Source organism: Aythya ferina, assembly GCF_964211825.1.
Source record: "Aythya ferina genome assembly, chromosome: 6".
Classification (NCBI taxonomy): Eukaryota; Metazoa; Chordata; class Aves; order Anseriformes; family Anatidae; genus Aythya; species Aythya ferina.
In genome coordinates, this window is record NC_140303.1 from 40,407,729 (window position 1) to 40,431,806 (window position 24,078).

Genomic DNA, 24,078 nt, shown 5'->3' on the forward strand with positions numbered 1-24,078 from the left:
CATTTCCATCTTAAAATACAAATCCAGGGAAGTGAGCTTACAAGGGTAACAAAATATGTGGGTGAAGTCGCTGCTGACCGCACGCAGCCCTCGAGCACCGAGTTCCCTCTCTGCTTCATGCTGCCGGGGAGCAGCCTGGAGCAAAGCCCCTGTCAACGTTTCAGGCTGCAGCTTCCCAGATTTGTCACAACCATTTCACTGTAATGAAGGAAATACCACACATCCTGCTGCCCAAGCCCCTGCATTTATTTAAGCGATGGGCAGTGAGTGGGGGATGAGCAATTAATGCTCAGCTGGAAAGCAGCAATACCACAGTGGGCCCTGGACTGACCCTCATCTACATACCAAATGATCTCAGTTAAAAAAAGTTATCATTTCCTGCTAAATAATCAGCTGTCTCCAGCATTTTGCATTTCAAATGACTAATTCTGATCTCGAGCAGTATGCTTAAGAAGCCTGAGTCACGTAACCACCCTAGCAAGAAAATGCGCTGCATGAATTGGACCTTTGGGGTTATTTTTGCGCTAGTAACAGCTGTCATACATTAGGAAAAAATGCACTGAAAACAGAGCTAAACTCTAAATACAGCCTTCAAGTATCGTTGTGTGAGCATACATTGCTTAAATCCAAGAACCAGAAGACAGTAATTTATCAGAGCTGTACACAGCATTTAAAACTAGAAATAAATACTAGTACACACTAGGAGACAAGGTTTAATAATTGATAAAAATGTACAAAAATATTCCAATCAAACGTTTCAGAATGTGTACCACAGCGGTCACTGCTTGTTGCTGAACTTTCCTAAGAGCAATCAGAAAGGAGACGGAGCTCAAGCTTCTTCCTTTTCCCTTTTTAAGGAAGGGTTTAGCACACACTGAGCTTCTAGACACGGATACTGCAGCTGCTACTGACAACCCGGTGGTACATTCTTCAGCAGGTTCTTAAGGCAACATACTGAAATTAATTTACAGGATTTTTATTTCATTTAAGATTTTAACGTGAAGATAAATGCTGAAACAGCTGCAGCTGTTCTGGATCAGGTTTTAGCTAACACAAAGGGCAGCTGCGAGCAGCAGCACCCTCTGCCGGCACGGCACTGAAGCACCCACTGCGTTTGTCGGCCACATCTGCATTTTATTTACCATAAACATTCGCTTGGAGATGAGACTTAGACGTGAAGCTCAGCCAGGATGTCAGGTCTTCTGCTTCACATAAATGCTCAAAATTGTTTTGGCCAGGAATGTAGTTCATAAAAAAACAATTCCAAGATCTGATTATTTTTGCAGTAAAGGTGAAGAAAGGGATTCATTATTCCCCTTCCATTGCCTTCCCCTTTCAAAAATAAAACCAAATTCATAAGACAAATTAAGCCACAAGAAACTATATTAAAAATCTTTCTAAAAAACGAAATTTTACCTGCCTACATTGGCCAGGAGAGACAGTGTTACTACCTTTCTAGGAAGGACCGTACTTAGGAGATGCTTTGCTAGAAAGGTGCCAACACTTTCCTTAGCCTGCAGACAAGATCCAGCAAGAACTGAAATGCCTTCCACCGTGTTGTTCCCTTCAAAGGGCTCTCTCCATGGCGAGCAGAACACCCATTCTGCCTAGCAGGTCAAGGACAGACATTCAACTTGAAACTCAGAATTTCGTTCACTTTTCTAGATTTGATGCCCGTAATAATAGTACTTGAATGTATTTAGGTGGTCAGATTAAAACCCACTGTTATTCCAACAATGGAACTCAGGATATCAGAACCCACATCCTGAATCAGACATTGGTTTCTTTTATTATGCCACAATGTAAACATATTTGGTATAAATAACGTTCTCATTGATCTTCATCCAGTTGTTCCAAAAGAGTCCGCCTCTGTTTTTCCAGCTCCCCTTCGCTCAGTTCACTGCCTGAAGTATCCCAGTTACCCTGCAGAGAGAAAAAGGCTGATGGTGAGTGATTTATTTTCCACGCTTTGTTCTCCGGCTGAGGCACAGCAGGGGCCCCCTGTTAGCCTCCTAACCCTAATGCAGCGTGTTAGGGAACGCTCTGCACCGAGGCTCCCAGCTGAAGCCCAGGCTCTCTGAGCACGAGAACCCCCCAAACCTATCCTGTACAGCACACACGTCCACAGTTGTTCCTGCACAGGATTTTCCAGCAGGACTTTTCTACAGACATTTTTACTGATAAAACACATTCAAGAGCAGTGTTTCTGGTGCCCCCTGATTCCTGTAAGCCCTGCAGTATTTAAGCCACCTCCTCACGGTCCCAGCACGCTGCTCAAAGCCCCGCGAGCTGCTCAGTGCCTCTCTCGCAGGGCATTCAGGCAGCAGCAGTCACAACAAGAGGCGGGGAGGGAAAGAGGGACATTGCAAGCTAAGCCGAGGTCCTCCAGTAGACAGTGACCACTTAATCACACCTGAGTTCATGTTCGCATTCAGCCACATAATTGGGTTTTTCAACGGCGTTCAGATGAGGCCAAAGCAGGTTCTTATTTTAAGAAGATAATGCAGAGAGCAGCCATCTGCCCTCCCACCTCCCACCTCCCCAGAACAGCGCCATCAGCACCATCCAGCTAACCACAGCGAGGCAGATGATTCCCACAAAGACACCCCAAGAAGCTGATTCCTCCCCCCTCTAATTATTTTTTTTTCATTAGGAAATGTTTGCATGTCTTTGAAAACACTGTCCTAAACACCTTCCAAAACCAGTTCCATGCAGAACCACCACAGCAGAGAGCAAGATCACAGTTACAAGTACACTGCTGTATGATTTTCCGGCTTGAGAAGTGCAAGAATTTAGATTTTCTTCCCATATCAGGCTAACAACACCCAGCACAGCAATTGCTACCTGAACAGTGACAAGAGGACTAAAATTTTAGAATGGAAGAGCCCCACGATCAGTCAGATCTTTACCCAGCTGTGCTGCTCATTTTCCTTTGAGATCAATTTGGCAAATTGGATGGAAAAACAGAAAGGCAGTCTCATCATAAATAGCACTTTGTCACAGTATGGACTGTGCTCCAGTACGGTCTATAAAATAACGTGCCTCATTCACACTTTACATCACCAGCAACAAACAGCATTTAGCCAAATAATTTCACACATTAATAACTAAACACTAAGTGAGGGCACAGAGTCTGCATGGCTCAGCTTTGGCTGAACATTCAGTCCTTTTATATATGGAGTGGGAACATAAATAAAGCTTTAACACCTTACTTAAAGGTAAACCTTTTATGACCCTTTAAAATTGCATACTATAGCAACCCACTGATACATAAAGCCCAAAGGCATTACACAAGAAGGAAATAAGAAAGCTTACAGAATCTTTTCCAGGTCGTTTTTTAGTCGGAGATTTATGTTTTGATTCAGATCTTTGTCTAGCTCTATCCTTTTCACTTTCTCTCTCTCTTTCTTTTTTGTCTTTGTCTCGTTCAATATCTGATTCTGGTGAATCCTTTGTAAACAAAGGGAAAATATTAAATATTAATATTAACTGTGTTAGATATTAGTTTACAGAATACCAACACTTCAGAGAAGTCTGACTTCATTTTAACATAGGCCATATTAGAAAGAAACTGCTTGAAGCGGTTACTAGTTTAACACATCCTATTAACCAGGGCAGAAACAAGTCTTTTCATATCACATTACTAAAGTGATTTGAAAAGAAAAGGAGAGAGTTTTAAGAAAAACCATTTACCATTTTCAGTGCATGCTAAGACAGAGCACGCTGGGTGCCATACAATAATCTCTTCCATACACAAATGCCATTCATTTAACAAGATTTTTTCCTGCTCCGGCAGGGGGATTGGACTAGGTGATCTTTCAAGGTCCCTTCCAGTCCCTAACGTTCTGTGATTCTGTGATCTCTGGAAAGGGTGAAGGCTGGTACACATTTTTTTCTGCTAACACAGTTGCTTTGCCATATTTGACTGCTTTAATGCTGCTGGGCTTTTACTGGACTGAGGGATTAGGTGCTGCAACCGTGCTTTCGTTCTGCTTCATCCCAGTGTTACCAAGCTTATGTGAACCTGTGCTGCGATCCATTAGTACTAACGTGTTACTCAGTGCCTAACAATCAGTATCCCTGCTCTTTGTGGATGCTGTCTGTTGAAGGGCACAGCTAACTGCTCAGAAGTTACAGAAACAAAAGAATAGATCAGTTTCAAAAAGCTCTGCAGCAACAAGGAGTCCAGAGACACCAACTTCTTTCTTTACCCAACACACAAATATTTTACCCAAAAATATTCTTTGGCCTCAACTGATACAGAGTGAACAAAAAGCTTTCTGTTCTTTAGGTTGTTTTGATGCTCCAGCACGTCTGATGTCAGAGCTTCTAACCCAACCCTGATACTCAAGCAGACAGAAGGAACGTTGCTTAGCAAAAGGAAAAGATGGCAGGGATTTTATAGAGCGCTCCATGGTAAAAGCCAACGCCAAGACTTGCCATGATGATAAACAACAATTAGCAGGCTACAGTCCTTCATACTCCCTCAATTAGTTGCAGTTACCCCCCCCCCCAAATTCTGGGGTTTTAAGTACTTTAATATTAATGTGTATGTAACAAAGTGACTATTATACCAACACCCTGTCTGATCTCACAGAATGCTTACTGTAAAGACAGCTGGTGATCAAATACCTAAAAAAGGATTGCTAAAACTATAAGGTGTCAAGTTGTCCCTTAACCTAGCTCAAAAAAAAACTAGTTGCACTTACAGACTTATGTCTTCTCTTCTTGCTCTTTTTCTTGTGCTTTTTTGACTTCTTGTAACTTCTCTCTGCAAACATACGGAGAAACAAAAAAGGTAAGATTACAATTACCCAGCCATAACAGAGTAACACTAATTTTAAAGCAAAGAAAAAAGTCTCATACCAGATTCTGCACTGGAAGAACGCTCAGACACAGATCTAGATTCTGACCGTTGCCTTTTCTTCTTTGAATGACTATCATCATCCTCAGACTCTGAGCCCTTGATACAAAAAATGCGGTTAGCAAGAAGACAGCATTCCAAGTAATTAATTACAGGAGTAGGTTTTACAACAAACGCCTTACCGAACGAGAGCGAGACCGCTTCCTGTGATGTTTTTTAGACTTTTTAGAATGTTTCTTGTTCTTTGAATGATGGTGCTGACACTCGTGCTAGAGTACATGAAAAGGCAAACATTAGAATTGATCTACAGGGCACAGCAAGAAACTAATGACATCTCTCATCATCCACAAGGCACCTATAGCTGGCAGTGATTAAAGATAATCAAGCATTTTGTGTGTCAAAAAATTATACACCATTACCATTACTGCCATATTAAAGCTGTAGTAACAAGCGTTTAGGAGCAAGGAAACAGCTAGCTTCAGGCACGGATGCACACAGCTCCCATCACCTGTATCCTTGTTTCAATGCATCCGAGTACTTGTTCAAGTTGGCCTAGAATACACTGCATACCTGGCTTTGCAAGATTTGAAATTCTGAAATTAAGCCATTTTAAAGTCTCCTAAGCTCCAGAAAATGAAACAAAACCCATATAGTGTAGGTGTTTCAAACTCCTATCTCACACAGTCTAGAAAAAGACAACACCTTTTTCAACAAGAACAGTTAAAAAAAAAAACCCACAGTAAATGCTGATTTTAGTTAACTTTTGAAAATTAAAAGAACAACTACATATCAAATAATAACATGTTTCTTCAGAGCCTCACTTTCAAAATGAGGTTGTAACATCCATCCTTTTGGGAAATGCAGAACGTCTGTCTCTTAAATTATGTGGAAAGGGAGACAATCAGGTAAGATTTTTTTCGGTATATTCTCTAATCAGGAAAAAATAAAGTAATTACCTCTAGTACATGCATGAAATCTTTAAATATTCTTTTTCTTTCGGACTCTAGAGTGATGTCTTCAAATGCTGGCTCCTTCACAAATCTATCTCTGATCTGTAAGAAAAACAGCAATGAATTACTAATATGAAATAAGGCCATTCAGAAGTGCTAGCATACAACAGCCTGTTAAATATATTTGGAAAGACTTTCATAGCTAAGTGACAATACATACATCTTCCCAGACAGCATCCAATTCAATCGGAGGAGTAGCTTGTTTCAGCATACTCTTGAAGGCAGACTCTTTCCGCTTCATTTTACGAGCTTCTTCTTTTTCCCTCTCTCTTTCACGGGCTTCTGCCTTTTCTAGCAGCTATAATAAATTAAAGTTGTGAGATTATTTGAAAAATATCAAAATGGAAGGTTAATAATTCAGTTTCATGCAATTTTTGGAAAGCCCAATGACAGTTTATCTTTTGAGTTTTCTATTTGTCATTTCCACCTACCCGCTACTTTAAAGCGTGCAAGTGTTTCTCAAACAGAACCTAAAATATATTTAATACCTGATGCAAGCCAGACTGACAAATGCATGAAAACCCCTTAACAAGATAAATTACAAATAAGCACGGTAACATTACTGAATTCCTACTGAAGTGTTTCACTTTTCTCAAGATGAAATGCTTATGGTTTCAGGTAAAAGTCTTCTTGGAACTGTTACAGGATAAATGGCTCTAAAACACAGCCTTTTTCTTAAATGTCGTGACAGCAGTGATAACAATACGGTGAAAATAAGTGCCAATTCTTATTTTACAGGGATTTTGTATTATAATTTTGGAACATTCCTATATATTAATACTTACACTATTGAAAGCCAGCTTGATATTTCCTGCATCTAAAGTTGTAGCTCGTTTAGTTGAACTGATGACCGTAACAAAGTCTTCAAAAGAAGTGTTCACTTCAACCACAAATCCTTTATCCTGTAAAAAAAAATCCTTTGCATCAGGTAAGTAAGGAATTCTCACATTAGTGGCAACATACACGACATTAACACAAAGTAAAATCCTACCTCCTGGTAGCAAAGATTTTACTTGAAAGAGATATTTGGCATTAGAATAGAAACAACATAATGGGGCGTTTTCCCCTCTCACCTTTAAGATGTCTTTTATTATCTTCTTTTCATCATGGTAACGTGCTTTTAAGTCTTCAACATAGAACTTGAAAAGATCAAGTGCTGTTGATCCTGATGAAAAAACTAAATAAGTCAAAAGCTAGCTCTAATAAAAGAGCTGCATTTTTTTTTTTTTTAATTAGAAAACATACAAAAAACCCTGCTTTACTCTACCCTAAGATTAAGAGCTTCACACCTTACTTTTAACAGGGTTGGAAGGAAAGAATTCTTACCAGGTTGACCAAGCATATTAGTGAATCTGATGTCAGAGCTTATGGTTGGGTACAACTCCATCCAAGAGGACATTGAATGTAATTGTCCATGCTCATGAAGTTCATCTAAAAATATCTAAAATACAAGCAAATTGGAAATTCATCATCACTTATACTTCCGACTTTGCTAAGAGCTGAAATGAATACTCCTGACAACTGGATTTCCGTATTCATTAAATTTTTAATTTTCCATATTCTCGCAGTTTCTGGCAAACAGATTTATTACATCACAAAGTGGTGCACCTCTGATATTCGATTCATTATATGTACCCATAGCCTATCCTATGGGATAAGAAAACACTGAGTATCTAATCTATATGACATGTCTAGGACAGAAAAATGAAGTCCACCAACCTGAAAAGATTCTCTATTTTTACGCTGCCGCCTTCTTTCTCTAAGCAAGCTTTTCTGTTTTTCTTCTTCCTCCTCTTTTTCCAGTGCCCTGATATGTTCTTCAAAACAGATGAGCGCATCTTCCTTATCCATATCTAGGAACAGGTAACAACAGAGCATTAAGAGTAAAAATTAAGTACTGCTACTCAGTAACTGTAAGAAAAGTCTTAAGAGGTAACTGTTGCCAATTTTTACTATTAATGGAGTGAGGTGAAAATTCATTGACCACTGAAATATATTAAAGACCTGTGCAGCAGCAAAACCACCAACCCTCCTCCCCTCCAATCTGGCAACCTGGCTAAATTTTCTTTGCCAATACAGAGCATGGAAGTCTTGATGAGAAAAATATTGTGGAGGAGCACTTGTGCATCTCCCTCTAACATCCCAGGTATCTTACAAACACAGGAAAAAAGTTAGAACACAGTAACTTTATCAAATACTTCAGCAGTTGTGTAGAAGCATATGTTGCTCTTAACCAACCTATTTACAACAAAGATGTAAGCATAATGGAAAAAAATACCTTCTTACTCAGAAGAGTAAAAAGGATCACTGCTTATAAGAAAGCAAACACAGAAGAACCTCGGTCTAGCAGAAAGCATTGTATTTGCCACACTGCTTACGCTGTCAAATCATCCTTCAAATTTCACAGAATAACAACTACTGAGGTAGTTTAAACCCCGTGAAAGAGGAATCCATTGCTTTATTATTAAGAATAATAATTTTCTGAAGCTAACGCTCTTTCTGAGGAGCCAAAAGAAGACAGGTCCATTTACATGCACTGCTCAGCAGCTGTCACAGCTGCTCCCAACCACACAAGAGCAAGCCATAGCCAGGACCCCTCACTGCTAAAGACAAATCCACTCCCTCATCCAGAAGAAACGCGCAGATTTTTTACATACTCTGAAGTTCCTCGTCTTCTGCAAACGTAGGATTGTCCATCAGATACTGCTGAGCCTCTGACCACGTAGTGCAGTAAGTGACATTAGCCATGTTATCTAGTATGTTCTTTAACGCTTCCCAATTCCTCTTTCGCAACTGTTTGGCTTGTTCCTGAGGAGAAAATGTAGTAATGTAACAATGCTTATTTGGCTCCCAATCTCTTTCCTACAAATTCCCCCCTTCTGTTTGACTGTCCCTGAACTACGCACAGATTTGTGCTGCTTGTAAGATCTCTTTACCAAGGGGTGTAAACTAATTTACTGTTAAGTCAAAAACAAACAAACAACAAAAAAAAACAACAAACAACAGGTACAAAAGTTACCTTCTCTTTCTTAGACAGAAAAAAGAGGACATCCTCATAAATTTCAAGACGATCACGCTCAGATATTGCATTCCAGACTTCCATCTCCCCAAACATTTGTTCAGCTTTTCTAGACAAAGAAAGAAAAAGCACACCACAATTTACTGGTGAATACTAATTTAACATGTTATTGCAAGACAGTGGGACATCAGCTACATTATAGGCAGTAATGCTTTTGTACAACATCTCCCTAATTTCTCTCTTGGACAACTTCTGTGACAGCTTTATCTCCCTCTTACAAACAATGAAAACAGTTGAAAATCAATATTCCTCTCCATAAAGTCCAGGCTCACCTACAATTCTAGTAAGGACCCTGTGAAAGCAGCTGAAGAAAATTTTCAATGACAGGCCTATCAGACACACCCCCCTTTGGGCAGTTGCAATGTCTTTCTTTTTTCTTTCCTATTTGTGAACTAGACAGAGAAGACTAAAGTTGCACCGTCCTTTAGATTCAGTAATGTTACACAATAGCTATCAGATTTAACCCTTAAAAAAGAACACGTAATAAACAAAATCAAATTAAAAAAGAACATGAGTTTTAAAAGCCACACAACTACCGATTTTTTGTAGGTGGGACATTACCTAGAATAAGTGGTTGTCTGCATTCACCTAGAATCTTTATCACTTAGAAAACCACAGACAATGTTGAGTTTATCCACCACAGTGACTTAAACTTTACACAACTGTTTCTCAACACTTCATCAAGTCTTTCTGGAGAGAACAAAGCCTTAGCAGTCTGCATGCCTACTACCTGAAACCAACCATCAGTATTCTGGATTAAATTGTGCTTTAGAATCAATCCAAACAAATGAAAGTAACTTCTAAAGATAATCTAGGCTTAAAGCACAGAAGGGACTGTTCACGTGCTTAACATCACACATCTAACGAAGCTATCACAGCTTTACACTCAGACCACATTCCAACAGACTCCAGATTCAGTATGCATAAATGCAGGATGCTGATTCACCTGTCTTACACTAAGTTGCTTGATGTCAGTGCTCAGAAGTACTTGACACAGTACTCAGAGAGAAGAAAAAATCTGAGTCTGGACAATTTGTCAACTGAGATTTTAAATTTGACTGAACTTTGATAATACGGATTTCTGGCAGGCTTGGTATTTGCTATGGGCTTAATAACCTGACAAGTCTATCACACTTCTATTTTAACACTTTGGATGTTGGTCCCAGACATGCCAAAATTTGACAGCATTTACACAATATCACACTTCAGGAACAAGCTATCAGACTTTCTTTGTTCTTAATGGCAGATGTAACAGAACAGCTCCCAGTGTTGCTGTTCACCTTTACTTATTTGAAATTCAACCATATGAGTTGAATCAGTACACCACCCTTCTGTGTTACCTCTTTTTTCTTTCTTTCCTGCCTATTTTGCCTGACTTCAATACATTCTGTGAAAATGAGAAGAGTTGTTTTCCCATAAATGTTTTACTTTCCAGCTTTTCAAGGCTGAGCAAATGCAAAGGCTAGCATTACTAAGAGCAAGCCAGGAACGTTTAAGGATAAACTTGCCAAGTTAGCAAAAGTCAGAACTTCATTTAAGATTGATCTTACTTGTATCTTGTTGTGGATGTCATCTTTTCATGGTTTTCAAGAAAACGCTGGAAGGATTCTTTAGCTTCTTTGTATTTTGATCTTGCTTCTTCTTTTTCTTCTTTTTCTGTTTGAACTTTGTAAGCATTAAAGGCTTGCTTTTTTTCACTCAACTTTGCCAAAGCACTTTGTATAAAAACAAAAACACGAATATGAATTACAGACAGGAAATTAAATTATAAAAACAAAACTGTAGAATCAAAACATAAAATAGATCTGAACAATTCAAATATTTGAGACAAAGTTCTATTTAATCTATGTGGCCAGTCATCGCCCTCTCTCTCCTTCAAGAGAAGTGAAATATCATTTAAAAAGAAAGTAGTAAGAACAAGTCATATAGAAAAGCAGTTAAGAATAAAACAAACTACTATCCTATTATCAGGTTGTGTTTACACATTTCAATATTTTTATAATTGATATGCAACAGTTTTTCTGCCAATGTTTATGGCAGCCGTCCATTTCAAGAAGTAACCTAGAAAGTCTTCAGTTCCAGTCAAAAGCATGCCTTTGTTCTCAAGCAAGTCATTTAAATTGACAATACAACTGTCAATTGCCTCATCTTCTGCAAATCAAAAATTAAACCTAAGACTTGTGCTTTACATACTAAAGGAGCAGCATTCCTTAACAATGGCATATGTTCACAAGTGGACAAGTATATATTAAACCGATCAAAAAGTTAAAGTAAAGTCAAACTACCTCAAATAATATTTGTATAGAAATGTAACGAGAAAAGAATCAAGCAGTACCTGTATCTAGGATCATTAATGATCATTTTCATAGCTTGCTCCCAGGATGCATTAGATGGTACTCTCTGTCAAGACATGACATCGTTACTTTGGCACCAATATCTAACAATGAGAGCTTCCTTAACAAAAAAAATCCTCAGAAAGAAAAGCACTACATATTTTGGGGTTAAGACAACATTCATTGTTACAGAACTTAATTAACAGTTTATTAACAGTCAACTTGAGAAATGAAACTAGATTCTTTGGTATTATCACTATTCCTACAATAAATTCTCCTGGAAATTTTTCTCACTTGAGAAAACACAGATCCTATACACTGAGGGAAAACCAATGCAAATCTCATTTTACTCTTATTTAACCTCCATCTTTAAAACAAAGATGATAAAAATTCAAGACTTAAACAATCGTACTTCTAAAAAAGGCTTAATCCGTACATTGTTTTCACTGTATTTATTTTCCCACATTTCTTGTCTAGCATGTGGGTCCTCTTTCACAATGGTGAGAAACTTTAAAAACAAACACAAAAGCCCTCTAGCTGTACCTAGCAAATGTAGCTTGTGTAGTTCTATAAAGCATTAAGAATAGTAACCAACTGAAATACCTTTTCTTTCAGGAGTTCTTTAAATGCTTGCTTTGCTTCTTCCTTTGTATTCCATGTATAGGTTTTTTTAACTGGCTGTGCATCATCGTCCTCTTTCTTTGAAGAAGCACTATAAACAAAAATGAATTATTTTAGTATTTAAGCATTTTTTTTTCCTAAGTTAAAGTCACTGAAGAATCATATAGGGTAAGTGTATAACATTACCCCCAGAGAAATCTTAAAGCTATTCAAAATTTATCAGCTGTGAGCCACAAATGGTTCTATAGTAGCTTTAGGGGAAGGCTGACAAGAGGACATTAGATTTTTAAAAATAGATTTAATACTCCTTCCTCTTTCTTATTCATTCTTCACTGCTGCCATTGAGATCTATGATCACGTTTCATTGAAGAAACAGCCAGTTGTCAAAGAAGCCTGGCCACCTATAACCAAATCTGACAATAAATACACAAGTTCAAAACCCGTAAATCCTACATAATTTTACTTACTCTGCTGAACCCTCCTGCTTGGAAGAATCATCCGCTGCATTAGCTGCAGCTTCTGCACTCTGTTCCTGTGCAGCAGGTGCAGAAGTTGCTTGCTGTCCCTGTTCCTCTGCTGTGGCTGCGGCAGTACTCTCATTTTCTGTCCCAGAAGCTGCAGCAGTTTCTCCTTCAGAGGCTGCTGTTGCTGCAGTAGTGGTGGTGGTGACAGCTGCTGCGGTTTCGGCAGCAGTTGTGGCTGTGGTGCTTGCATTTGCTGCTTCTCCTGTAGCAGATGCTGCTGCAGTTGACTCCTCAGGTTTGATGCTGTAGGTATCAGAAAAGGCAACAGTAACATTTAAGCACGGGAGACCTTAACAGTTTAGAGAAAACTGTAGTTTAAAGAAGTTCAAGTAGGAAGGGAGAGGCTTAGGTCAAGTTACAAATATTTTTATCTTAGAGTAATATAAAATAATCAGCTCTGAGATAGGAAGGTTTCACTGAAACTATGCATTTATGTATTATATCATAGGATAACGTCACAGAACAGCTGCGGTTGGAAGGGACCTTGAAGATCACCCAGTTCCAATCCCCTTCCATAGGCAGGGACACCACCCACTAGGTCAGGTTGCCCAGGGCCTTCTCCAACCTGGCCTTGAACACCTCCAGGGATGAGGCATCCCCAGCTTCTCAGGGCAACCTGTCCATACAAGGACCATGTTTAAGATTCAAGGACTACATTCTACTTTTAAGAAGTAAAGGCAGCCTAACATAAAACACAGCACTAGTAACACACTCAAAACGTACCTGTTTTCTTCTGCTTTAATCATTGCTAAAGGAGAAGAAGGAAAAAAAACACAAATCAAAATACAGCTTTAAAAAAAATGTTTTATGTATGGTAAGAAGTCATTGTTAGCATGATTTAATAAAAGCACAGCTTTAAGTATCTTCATTACCACTGTTCTTTGAAAAGTGAATTTAGTTACAACTGAAACAAAATTTAGAAAACCCATTAGGGTATATGAAAGGGATTTCCTCATTTTAAAGTAATTATTTCAACTTCAGACTATTTCAAAGAACAGAATGTCAAGCTTATTGAAACAGATCTTTCTTTCTTTCTTATTCGAACATTCATTGATGCTCATTAATTGTAGTATTCCATATATTTATTTCATAGACAGCTGATCTTTTAGTTTTTCATTAAGATCTTATTTCCCTTATTATATCAAACAAAACTGTTTTAAAAGTGAAGAATGAGAGCACATCATCATGTTTGTTTAAAAAAAAAAAAAAAGAGACAACATTCTGTGTCCCTCCCCTCCTGTTTTTACAACAGAGGACAATACAAACATACTAATATATTTTTGCCACAACAGTTTCTCATATTTTTTTAGAGAAATTAACTGGAAATAATTACCTAAGCAAAACCTGACAAAGTTTTGGCTTTCAGTAGACACTCTGCTTTCAGTATAAAACATATTACTATTCTTAAATATTACCATTCTTAAAATTCTTCCAAGACACCAAAACAAAATGCATTTCCTACTTGATTATAAGCTATATAATATTATTGGAGTCCAGCACCATTTTATCCTGTTTTCCCAAGTCAATGAGGATTACTACAGTAGCCCCTCTGCTTCTTGTCTTCCCCCACAAACCAGAACCCATTAAAGAATTCCACCGAAAGTTCACATTTCCAAAGAATTGGTGGCTAAGTGTGAAATCATACAAGAGACTTAAATGAAGCATCACCTAATGTAATGAGAACACGCACATAGCCCTGAACCAGCCACAGCACATTACAGCCTAATTCAGTTCCTGTTTAAGGACACCAGGGGGAGCTTCTGCTGCTGCCACTACATAAGTAGGCAAGAACTAAGGGCATTATGGAAAACTGGGTGGCAACTAGGTAGGAAAATACAAGGAAAAAAGAATGCTCCATAGAAATCTCAGACTGCACTAACTCTGTAGCATACAGCTAATTCCAGTAGTTTTCATTTCTAGCAGAAGTGTAACTCCTGTGCTCTGATAACAATCTTTTGCCATAGTTCATGCGTGTATGCGCGCAGCTTGCAACCCTCTGTCACTGTCCTTACTCAACTTTGTTGACATTACCTTCAAGATCTTCAAGTTCTTTGGGTTTTGCCCAGCGTGATTCCTTTGTTTGGGAATTATAGTAGTATGGCTTTCCAGAATCAGATTTGTACTCTTTCCAGGGACACTTTGACAACAATTGCTAATGAAGAAAAAACAAAAGCATAAAATCAAGTTTACAGTAATATTTTATAATTAAAAGACTGCCAGAAGTGAGCCATAAGCACCAAGCCAAGAAATCATTTAAGGATCAACAAATACAAGGCATCTACTTGCCAAGGAAAATCCTCCCTAGTGGTGTAAACACATCACTTATCTAAATATTGAAGAACGCCACCCTTTTGATTGGGAAAATTTACATATACATTGAGGAGAACTGTTTTAGTTCTGTCCATTTTGCAGCTTTAAGTTCCATCAATATAAGGAATTGTATATAAACATATTTGCAACATCTCTAATTTTAGGAGTTTGCTCCCAATAATAAAAACCAGTAGGCACACCTATTCTGCATGGTAGTCATGTAGTAAATTCTTGCCTTCACACAAACTTCCACAATACAGTAACTTTCCTTTGAACTTAGTTTACCTCAGCTGGTGTTTTGAGATCATCTGGCTTCTCCCACGTGGACTGCTTTGTTTCAGTATTATAGTAGTATGTTCTTCCATCAGGTGATTTGTGTTCCGTCCACGTAGATTTCTAGGAAATTTGAATATGACATTAATGATGAACAATAACTTATGACCAAGATGCTACCAAAAGCCACTACAAAGTGCAATACAAGTGGAAAGCAGATAAACCTGTTTAGAGTGGTCTTCATTAACAGAACTGTTGGTTGTGGCGGTTTGCTGAGCTGCACAAACTACAGGATGTGTTGTCTGAGGGCGAAACAAAACAGAGCTCTGAAAAGACATTCTGGTTACTATTTGTTTTTCATTTCAACGTGCATATTAAACATAGTAAATAATTCAGCAGCAAAGAAAATGCACCAAAACAAGGTCTAAACAACACTAAGTTGGTACTGTTTTCAAGAATCTAGTTTGTGCTAAGCTATTAAGTCTTCCACCCCCTCCCATTCAGCAATCCAAGGTAGCCAATTGCCATCAGAAAAGAAAATAAAAGTTAATGGGATCAGACCCTAGAAACTTCAAATAATAATCCCCAAAGCATGCCATGTTTTCAAAACTAAGAAAAATTTGCTTCAAGGAAATCCGACTTCAAGAGCTCAACGTGAACTCAGGAGTACCTTCTTAATGCTTCTCAACAACAGCTTACATAAACTTACTGAAATCAGAGGTGGCAGAACTCAGCTTTAGCTGAAATCTGTTCTGAAAATCTGCCATTTCAGTTAGTGACTATGGCTGAGAAGAAACAACCCTTTCACAGGTCAATTACACAGAACGCAAGTCTCGGAAATAAAAGGACAACTGATAGTCACTTATATTCATCAAATAAGTGATATTCATTTAATAATTACACTAGGCAAAAATGTGCTTATAAACAGCTCTTGTAATAGAAGGGAGATTTTAAAAGAAAAAATGTTGGAACAACTTTCACTTCTTCAGTACAAAGCTACAACTCTACCCCGAATAACTGCCTAGCCTGACACTGGCAGACTTAGAACTCAAGAGACAGCTTTAAAGTAACATGGGTATTTTTGACCCATCTGAACAGCAAGTGAATTTATCCTAGACACCTAAAAAAAAAAATCAAAATAAACTGCCCTGCATACCAGAATAACTAGACAAAGATTAATTTCAAAGCTCAAAAATTCATGGAAATAACAAGAAAAGCACACCTTCTACTTAAGTTCAAGCTCAATTCCTTTCAATAAAAATACTAATGTCACAGAAAACATTATGAAAACCTTGGCAAAGCAGAAGAAATGCATTTGAAGCTATTAATTTTAACATTAACTACTAATTGATAATCTAATGAAACCTTAAATCATAGATAGGCCAGCAAGCTCCATAAAAGGAGGACAAAAAGAAAGTTTTAAATCAGTAGAGCCATGTTTGTGCAACACCACGCTTCTATCAAAGACTTCTAGAATTGTGATTTTCACCTACCTGAGTTCCAGGTGGCGTTACACCTGAAAAAAAAAAAAAAAAATCAAAAAAGGCTGGTTACTTTTTTATTCCTAGGTAAAAACACACAAAATTAGAAGAAAAATAATTTCTCTGGGGACCAGTGACAGCTAGATTATGTTTTACGGAAGTGTGTGTGTGTTTTTTTTTTTTTTTTTTTCGGTACTTCACCTAATTTTGGTGAAATACTTTGAAACAGTAACAAAGAGCTTATACTCACCTACTTGCGCGTCCATGCTGTTCACCCCTGGCTGTAGAAACAATCAGCAGATATTTAAGCACCAAGTACAATTGTAATTAAATCAATAAATACAGTACTTATCCAAACGAGTGTGTCTAGCAGCAAAATGCCCTGATGTCTTAAATACGGATTCCTCGCTTCCCATCACCCACACACTTATTACTGTTGACTTGAATTAGGAACATCAAGCTACTTCTCAGAAAGGCAATACACAAAATCAGCTACAGTGGGGGTCTCTCCTGCCATCATCCCAATATTTCTGTCTTTATCTCCCAAATAAATTATCTCCTACATAAAGCTTCATCACAATTAGCAATTGCTGTTTTCTTCAGCTGGACTGTGAAAAAAAAGATATACCCCTGCTAAACAAAAACAGCTGACACGAAGACATTTTAAAATTCAAAAAAGTGAAATTAAACTCACCGGAACTGTAGGCTGCATAGCAGCTTGGGACATGTGGGACATCATCATTCCAGGCATTACTGACTGCATCATTCCAGGCATCTACAATTAAACAGTATTTCAGATATACTTTATGATATTTTAAACATTAAATATGCCACCTCTCATCTTTGTTCTAAAATAATTATATGACACTTGCTTTAATACAAATGAACCTTCTAAGCATTTGGCAACAAAAAGTAAGTTACATCTGTAGAATCCCGATGCCTACAAAAACTTACAATAGGAGTAACACATCTCAATTATTCTGAAGTCTGATATGTAATATTAACAAAGACCACCACTTCAACAAAAGAACAGCAGCAAATGATGAGGTATGTAATCTGTGTGATAAGCTATTACAGGAAGAAACACTTTACAGGGACACTAGAAGAATGAATTTCTGCAAATAACTTCAAGATGAAGAGAGCTATTAAATTTAAACACCAAACCCACTAATTTCTGAACTCCTTTTTTTTTTTTTTTTTTAAAAACACAGATGAAAATCTTCATGTAGACATACAATATTAAACCATGTACAACATGAACTTGGTAATGGGGATAAACACTGTACCACAGCAAGGAAAAGTTTTAGTCTAGCCTCGTATCTGAGTTTGTTGGGTGATCTGACGAGATACAAAACACGGAACTGCTACTCTGATAAGCTAGCCTTGAATCCAGTATTTACACTGACAGTCTCAGGATGGTAAAGGGATGGTTATGTAGAAGTTACGCACTGAACCGATACGCTGAAAAGCTGATAATGCTACTGAAAGTATTTAATATTTTGTATGTTTCCCATTATTATTAATATTTTTTTTACTGATCCTGACTTCTAAGAACTGCTAAGCTATTAATAAGTGGCAAAAGGAACAAAATATATAATCGAGGTATTGCCTCAACAAAATTTTTTGGCCACCGATCCCAAACAGATCTCTAGAAGTCAACCCCCTTCATCCTTTCCATTGTGCCCCTTTACCTTTATTGTCCTTGGCAGGCTGGCCAAGAGACCCCATCCCCCCGTATCTTCAGGGAGCACCAGGTTACCACTCTCCTCATCTTGCATCTCGTGGGGAAAGAGGGTATGTGGTAGGGCTACTGCTCCACCCTCAATCCACAAGGTTTTCTTGGGAGGGTGAGGGAGGAAGGAAAGACTGGAAGGCGGTCCCTCCTATTCCTCGCCATCCTGTAGAAGCAGGAGAAGAAAGCACTCTTGCCCCACTGCTGCTTCCAACTAAGGGGGCTCTGAGAGCATCAAGCTTCTTAAAAGCCCTGGCCCAGGTCCTGCAGAAACCCTGAGCATCGCTCTGTTTCTGTGTGGCACTAACACACAAAGTAAAAAATAAAAATAAAAATAAAAATAAAAATAAAAATCTGTTGGGGAGGTGACCCTACTCATTTCCAAAAGGCCTTCCTTCCTCTGACTGATGCTGAGAGGAAGCCACACTACTGCTGCTATTACCTATGCCAGGAGACACTTGTCCTACAGGGGCTCACCTCAGAAAGGAGACAAGCTAGGAAAACACCTCATCCTGCAAAGTTTCCCAAATAACCTCCAATAACTACTGGAAAAAGTGGTTACCACCCAAGGAAACAAGCCAACACGAGCTGACACTTCCACCTGTCCCATCCTCAAGGCCACAGGATGATCGAGCCTCTAATCCCCTCTCTGTCATGCCATTTTCTTTAGCTTTTTACTCTACATCTACCAAAAATGCCTCAGTTCTCTATCTACATTGCTCACTAAAAATATTAGACACTGAAATGGGTAAGAACGTTACACACATATTACACGGGTAAAAATGGTGGAATATAAGTAAACAAACCAAAACACCTGTTAAGCAAAGGAATAAAACAGAATTACTGTTTAAGTTTTTAACAAACACACACAAAAGCTCACACTTAGCTATCATACTAAGCTCCTCCTCACCTTTTAAAACTGCATTAATTTTGCAGATCTAACAGGCTGCAAAACCATGCTGAAGAGTCCTCTCAGGCTCAGTGTGTCAGTGGAAAAAAAAGAAAGCACATGCTCTATCCAAGGTACTGCAAAGGAGCACAATGAGCGGCCAGGATGACCTCAGGGGCTCTTCTTGAGGCGTTAACTATTTCTGCCATCCCCTTACCAGGATGCTTGCAAACTCTCAGTTTCTACTTAGGCAAACCATTATCACAAGCACTTCTTACATCCAGCAAGAGATCTGCTTCTATACAAGTTCAAAGTTCAATTGGAAACCACACAGGAAAAGATTTTTCATTATTTAAAATAAAGCTTTAAATGTGCAAAAGGCACAGCTATGATTCTGGCTACTGTACCTGTCAACCCAGCTTCACACCAGGCAATGAGAATGGCCAAGTTTATTTGTCAAACTGTGCATTCCACTAACAACAACAGCATATTATACATCACTCCCCAGGATTCTGGAAGGAATTCTGCAAAAACTCAAGTTGCAAGTATTTTCCCCTGTAATTTTCATCCACCTGGACAAAGCAGATAGCCAAGAACAAAAGAAACACAAAGTTCTCTACCTTTTCTACTTCCGAGAAGAACCAATACTTCTCGATCCTAATGTGTACTAAGAGGACAACCTGGCTTCTCCAAAATCCATGCAAAACCAGCAGCAAGTTTTTTATTCAATTTATAGGTTCATACCTACATCTACTGATGCTTAAAGGGCAAAATGAAGTACCCTGATTATCTGCTATAATGAGAGGAGTTTCTGTGTGTTCCACACGGACAGGAACTGTGGCATGAGACACCCTGAAAGATTAACCTTAGCATTGCAAGCTAACGTGAGACTTACCTACACGCGGGGATGACCTGACATCGTTATGGGAAGAAAGAAAAAGACACTAAAAATGCGTTACCTGCCCCATCGGCGGTCCTCCCATGGGAGGCATCATCTGAGGCATCATACCATGCGGAACCGGCGGCATGTTCGGTGGCCTCTGCCCCATGGGGTGCATTCCCATGGGCGGGTAATGTGGCATCCCTGGGTGTCCCATCTGAAAGGCAGCAACGAAGGAAATGCAATGAGTGAGAAGCCACCAATTCAGAAACGCATTAAGAACAAAGAGAGGCTGAATGCTGAACTGAAAGCTATTTGATCAATTTTAACTCAATATTGCTTAACAGTAATGACAGTAAGCATTTGATCTTCCAGGTCCTCTAGAGTCATGAACATTAGATCGAACAAAGTTTCAAAACCAACATCCAAGTGAAACCTCGGCAAGCCTTTCTCAAGCCACCTTACGGCTTGGCACAGACAAATCACAGAATCACAGAACTGTAGCGGTTGGAAGGGACCTCGGAAGATCATTGGGTCCAACCCCCCTGCCAAAGCAGGTTCCTAAGCAGGCTGCCCAGGCAGGCATCCAGACAGGCCTTGAATATCTCCAGAGAAGGAGACTCCACAACCTCCCTGGGCAGCCTGTTCCAATGCTCCATCACCCTCACCGTGAAGAAGTCCCTCTGCATGTCAGTGCACAACTTCCTGTGCTCTAGCTTGCAGCCATTGCCCCTTGTCCTATCCCCACAAACCACTGAGAAGAGGCTGGCTACATCTTTCTGTCCCCCACCCCTCAGGTATTTATACACACTGAGGAGATCCCCTCTCAGCCTTCTCTTCTCCAGGCTGAACAGCCCCAGGTCTCTCAGCCTTTCAGCCTCTCTTTGCCACCTTAGGGCTTGGCACAGACAAGCACACTAAGCTTGTGTTTGTAACTCTTTCTACACGCTCTTCTGCACAACTCTGAGTGATTTTGCTCATCGTGCAAAGTTAAACGCGTTCCTTTCACTCCCCACATCCTAGTCTGGAAGAGTTTTTATAATGAATGAGATCTGGAAGGGTTTTTACAGTGAATGTGGTCACCATCTCCTTATTAAACAAGGAAACTCTGTTGCTCTTGCGATGCCTGATACAGCCATGCTGCAAGGACACAAATGGCTACGGATATGAGATATCATTCATTTAAAATTTTTGAATTAAAGCATGAGCCTTCAGTTGTGGCTGCAAGTACTTGTTCTAGGAGTACTTTAGGAGCCGCACAGCGAGGGAACTTCCTCGCAGAGCACACAGCAGAGCCTCACAGCACAGTTCTGCAGGTAATTGCTCCAGCTCACTACAGACCCACCCCCTGAAGGGCTCATTCCGCTGCGGCGGCCGCATCCCCACCCCCCCACGCCCCCCAAACCCTCTCCCCCCGTCCTCCCGGCGCTCCCCCCGCACTCACCATCAGCGACCCGCGGTCCACCGCGCCGGGCCGCATGGCGGGGCTGAGCAGGCTGCCCCCGCCGCACCTGCCCAGCAGCCGGCCCCGCAGCGGCTGCCGCGAGGAGGGCCCGAAGGGCATCAGCGGCTCGGGCTCGCCGCGGGGCGGGAGCAGCGGCGCCAGCAGGCTGACGGGCTTGCCGGCCGGCCAATCGGGGCGGCCCGCCAGCCGGCTGCCCTTCGGCGATTGGTCGGCGGCGGCGGCGGCCACGGGCCGGACGGCGTCCCCCGGCGTCAGCTGCATGAGGGGGGGCGGCTTGGGCAGCGAGAAGGGCAGCGGCTGAGGGGAGGCCGCGGCCGCCGCCGCCGCCGAGTCGCCGCCTGACATGGCCCGGCCGGGAGCGGCTGCGCCGAGCCCTGAGGGGAGAGGGGAGAGGCGGGGGCGGCCCCCGGGCTGGGCCGGGCCGGGTGAGGGCGGCGCGGTCGGGGCCGGGCCCGGGAGCGGAGCCGGAGCGGGCGCGGGGGAAGCTGCGGCTGGGCCGAGCCCGAGGCACGCCGGGAAACTGGTCACGTGGGCGCGGGGCGGGGCACCAAGAGCTGGGCGGTACCACAGCGCCTGAGGGAGGGGGGGAGCGGCGCCGCGGCTGACGCCCTCCCTGATTGGGCAATCACGGAGGGGTAGGGCGATCCCCCCCCTGCGCCAGGAAGTAGATGGAACGCGCCGGCTCGAAGGCTTGCGCGCGTCCGTCCCCCCCCGCGTCGCGGCGCGTTGGTATGGACCGAGGCTGGGGCGCGCGCGCTGCAGGGCGGCCGCGGCTCCCCCCGCCCTGGGCGCGAGGTGGTTGGCGCCCGCCGGGCCGGTGGTACCCGGCCTGAGGGGGGGGTGGTTCTGTCCCCATTTTTTGGGGCAGATTTGTGTGAAATCGCGGGGTTTTGTGCTTTCTGGGAGCCCCGGCCTGCGGCCTCCAGTGAGGGCCGGAGCCGGAAGCCCTGAGAGAAAGGGGAGGGGGAGAAAGGGGGAGCTGGGAGTTGGTCTGGTGTGGAAATCCAGCACAGCTCTAACCGAAATGGGGCGTAACCTGGGTTTTCAATAAAAAAAAGTAAAATATGAAGTTGTGTGCTCTTTGTGTGTGGTACTTACACGGGTTTTTTAAATCATGCGTCTCCTGAAAGTGGTTGGCGTGAAGAATAAAGTTACATTTAGGTAAAACGTAGGGTGTGATAAATCTTCTTCAATTATGTACATTTACAGGTAGCACCAACACACGTTTTTGTTTCTGGGTATCTGTAATTTAAAATGCAGTTGAGCTCCATATAACTCCTGTAGTTCATTAAAATCAGGTGTGAGTGTGGCCCTTTGGATCTAGTGGTGTTTGGGGTGTCTTTTTTTTTTGGGGTGGGACACATTGGATACCACAAGTGTAATAACTTCCAGGTGTGGAAATACTCTTTACAGGTGTCCTGTCATTTAACATGTCCATTCAGTGGCAGTCTTCAGTCCCAGGTGACAATTAATAGGATTTGTGTGGGATGGGCTCCAACAAAAATCCGAAGTTACCGTCTATGTGGGCCTGCAACAAGATCATACTGCTGCTGCAGTGCTCTTTTGGCAGAGCATATTTGTTGATAGAAAATGTTTCTAGCTCTGCCAGTGGCATTCCTCGTCATCAAACGTGCCTGTCAAGTCAATTAATTATCTCTAAATAATTAAGGTTCCATGTAGGTGTTGTATGAAATGCACAGATTATCACCTGCGCAACATGCTCCAGGTGATCCTGCTTGGCAGGGGAGTTGGCCTAGGTGATCTTCAGAGGTCCCTTCCAAACTCGGATACTCTGTGATTATAAATCTCTGTAAATATGATATACCCAGGCTGAAAGAATACACGTCAAGTTTCACAGGGCTTAAGTGACAGCATCCAATTAAGACTTCTCATCTAAGTAAGGTGCTAAATTCCCAACCGGTTGTCCTGTGGGAGCCGAGTGCTGTTCTCTGTGCTGCGTCTGAAGGGAGCAAAATAACGTGGCTCTGCCAAGTTACTGATGGAAAGCATAATCTTGACACTTTCAGCTGGCCTTTTTAGGTGTATTATAAAAGAATTAACGATCCTAAGCCTGTTTTTGGGTTCCTGTTTGAAAGATGGAGACAAACACATTGGGCAAATGATATTTGAGCCACACACCTTGCTTCTGATTTTCAGTGTCTTTTTGATTAAGTCTTAGTTATCCTTTTATGAAGATGTATGATAAATTTGCTCAGACTAATGTTAACTTCCGTGGTGACCAAAGGAGGAAATTTAAAAGCATAAATAGTAGTAATATGGGAGGATTGAGTTGTTGATCTGTAAAGGTGCTTTTACTTTAATAAGCTTTTTTAAAACCATGTTGAAGTTTTGAATGTTTAATCACTGTGCAATAAAACAGGACAGCTTGTGAACAGAATATTAAAACTTGATTTCCGTCATACCAAACAATTGGTGTAGCTTCATCAGTTTCTCAGATCAGTGTCCTTTCCTGACAGGTTGGCATGTCCTACTGTACTACAGTATTAAAGACTTGATTTTCTTTTTAATGTTTGAATATGGTTCTAAATGCAAAATTACATACTTTAGTGACTGCTGTTTCAACCAACTTCATTGTGAAGCTGAAGCAATTCTTTTG

At 40.8% G+C, this 24,078-nt stretch overlaps 1 protein-coding gene across 7 annotated transcripts; it reads right to left on the bottom strand.

Moving 5' to 3' along the window:
* Positions 1-687: 687 nt before the first annotated feature.
* PRPF40A (pre-mRNA processing factor 40 homolog A) lies at positions 688-21,950 on the bottom strand. Of its 7 annotated transcripts, none has more exons than XM_084523911.1 (26): positions 21,441-21,950; positions 20,076-20,213; positions 17,190-17,270; positions 16,746-16,776; positions 16,508-16,530; positions 15,239-15,340; positions 15,027-15,137; positions 14,463-14,583; positions 13,155-13,179; positions 12,375-12,674; positions 11,890-11,998; positions 11,289-11,353; positions 10,504-10,668; positions 8,894-9,002; positions 8,532-8,682; positions 7,594-7,727; positions 7,201-7,315; positions 6,948-7,051; positions 6,660-6,776; positions 6,035-6,172; positions 5,821-5,916; positions 5,047-5,133; positions 4,867-4,963; positions 4,710-4,771; positions 3,316-3,450; positions 688-1,923 (listed from the first exon to the last, which is right to left on the bottom strand). In XM_084523911.1, the coding sequence occupies exons 1-26, from the start codon at positions 21,804-21,806 to the stop codon at positions 1,831-1,833; spliced, it is 3,075 nt and encodes a 1,024-aa protein (XP_084380037.1). In that variant the 5' UTR covers positions 21,807-21,950; the 3' UTR covers positions 688-1,830. The 7 variants fall into 7 exon arrangements, with proteins under 7 accessions (XP_084380037.1, XP_084380043.1, XP_084380039.1 ...); XM_084523917.1 differs by having other exon boundaries at positions 6,948-7,039; positions 15,239-15,316; positions 21,441-21,949; XM_084523913.1 differs by having other exon boundaries at positions 15,239-15,316; positions 21,441-21,949.
* Between the last annotated feature and the right edge of the window lie 2,128 nt (positions 21,951-24,078).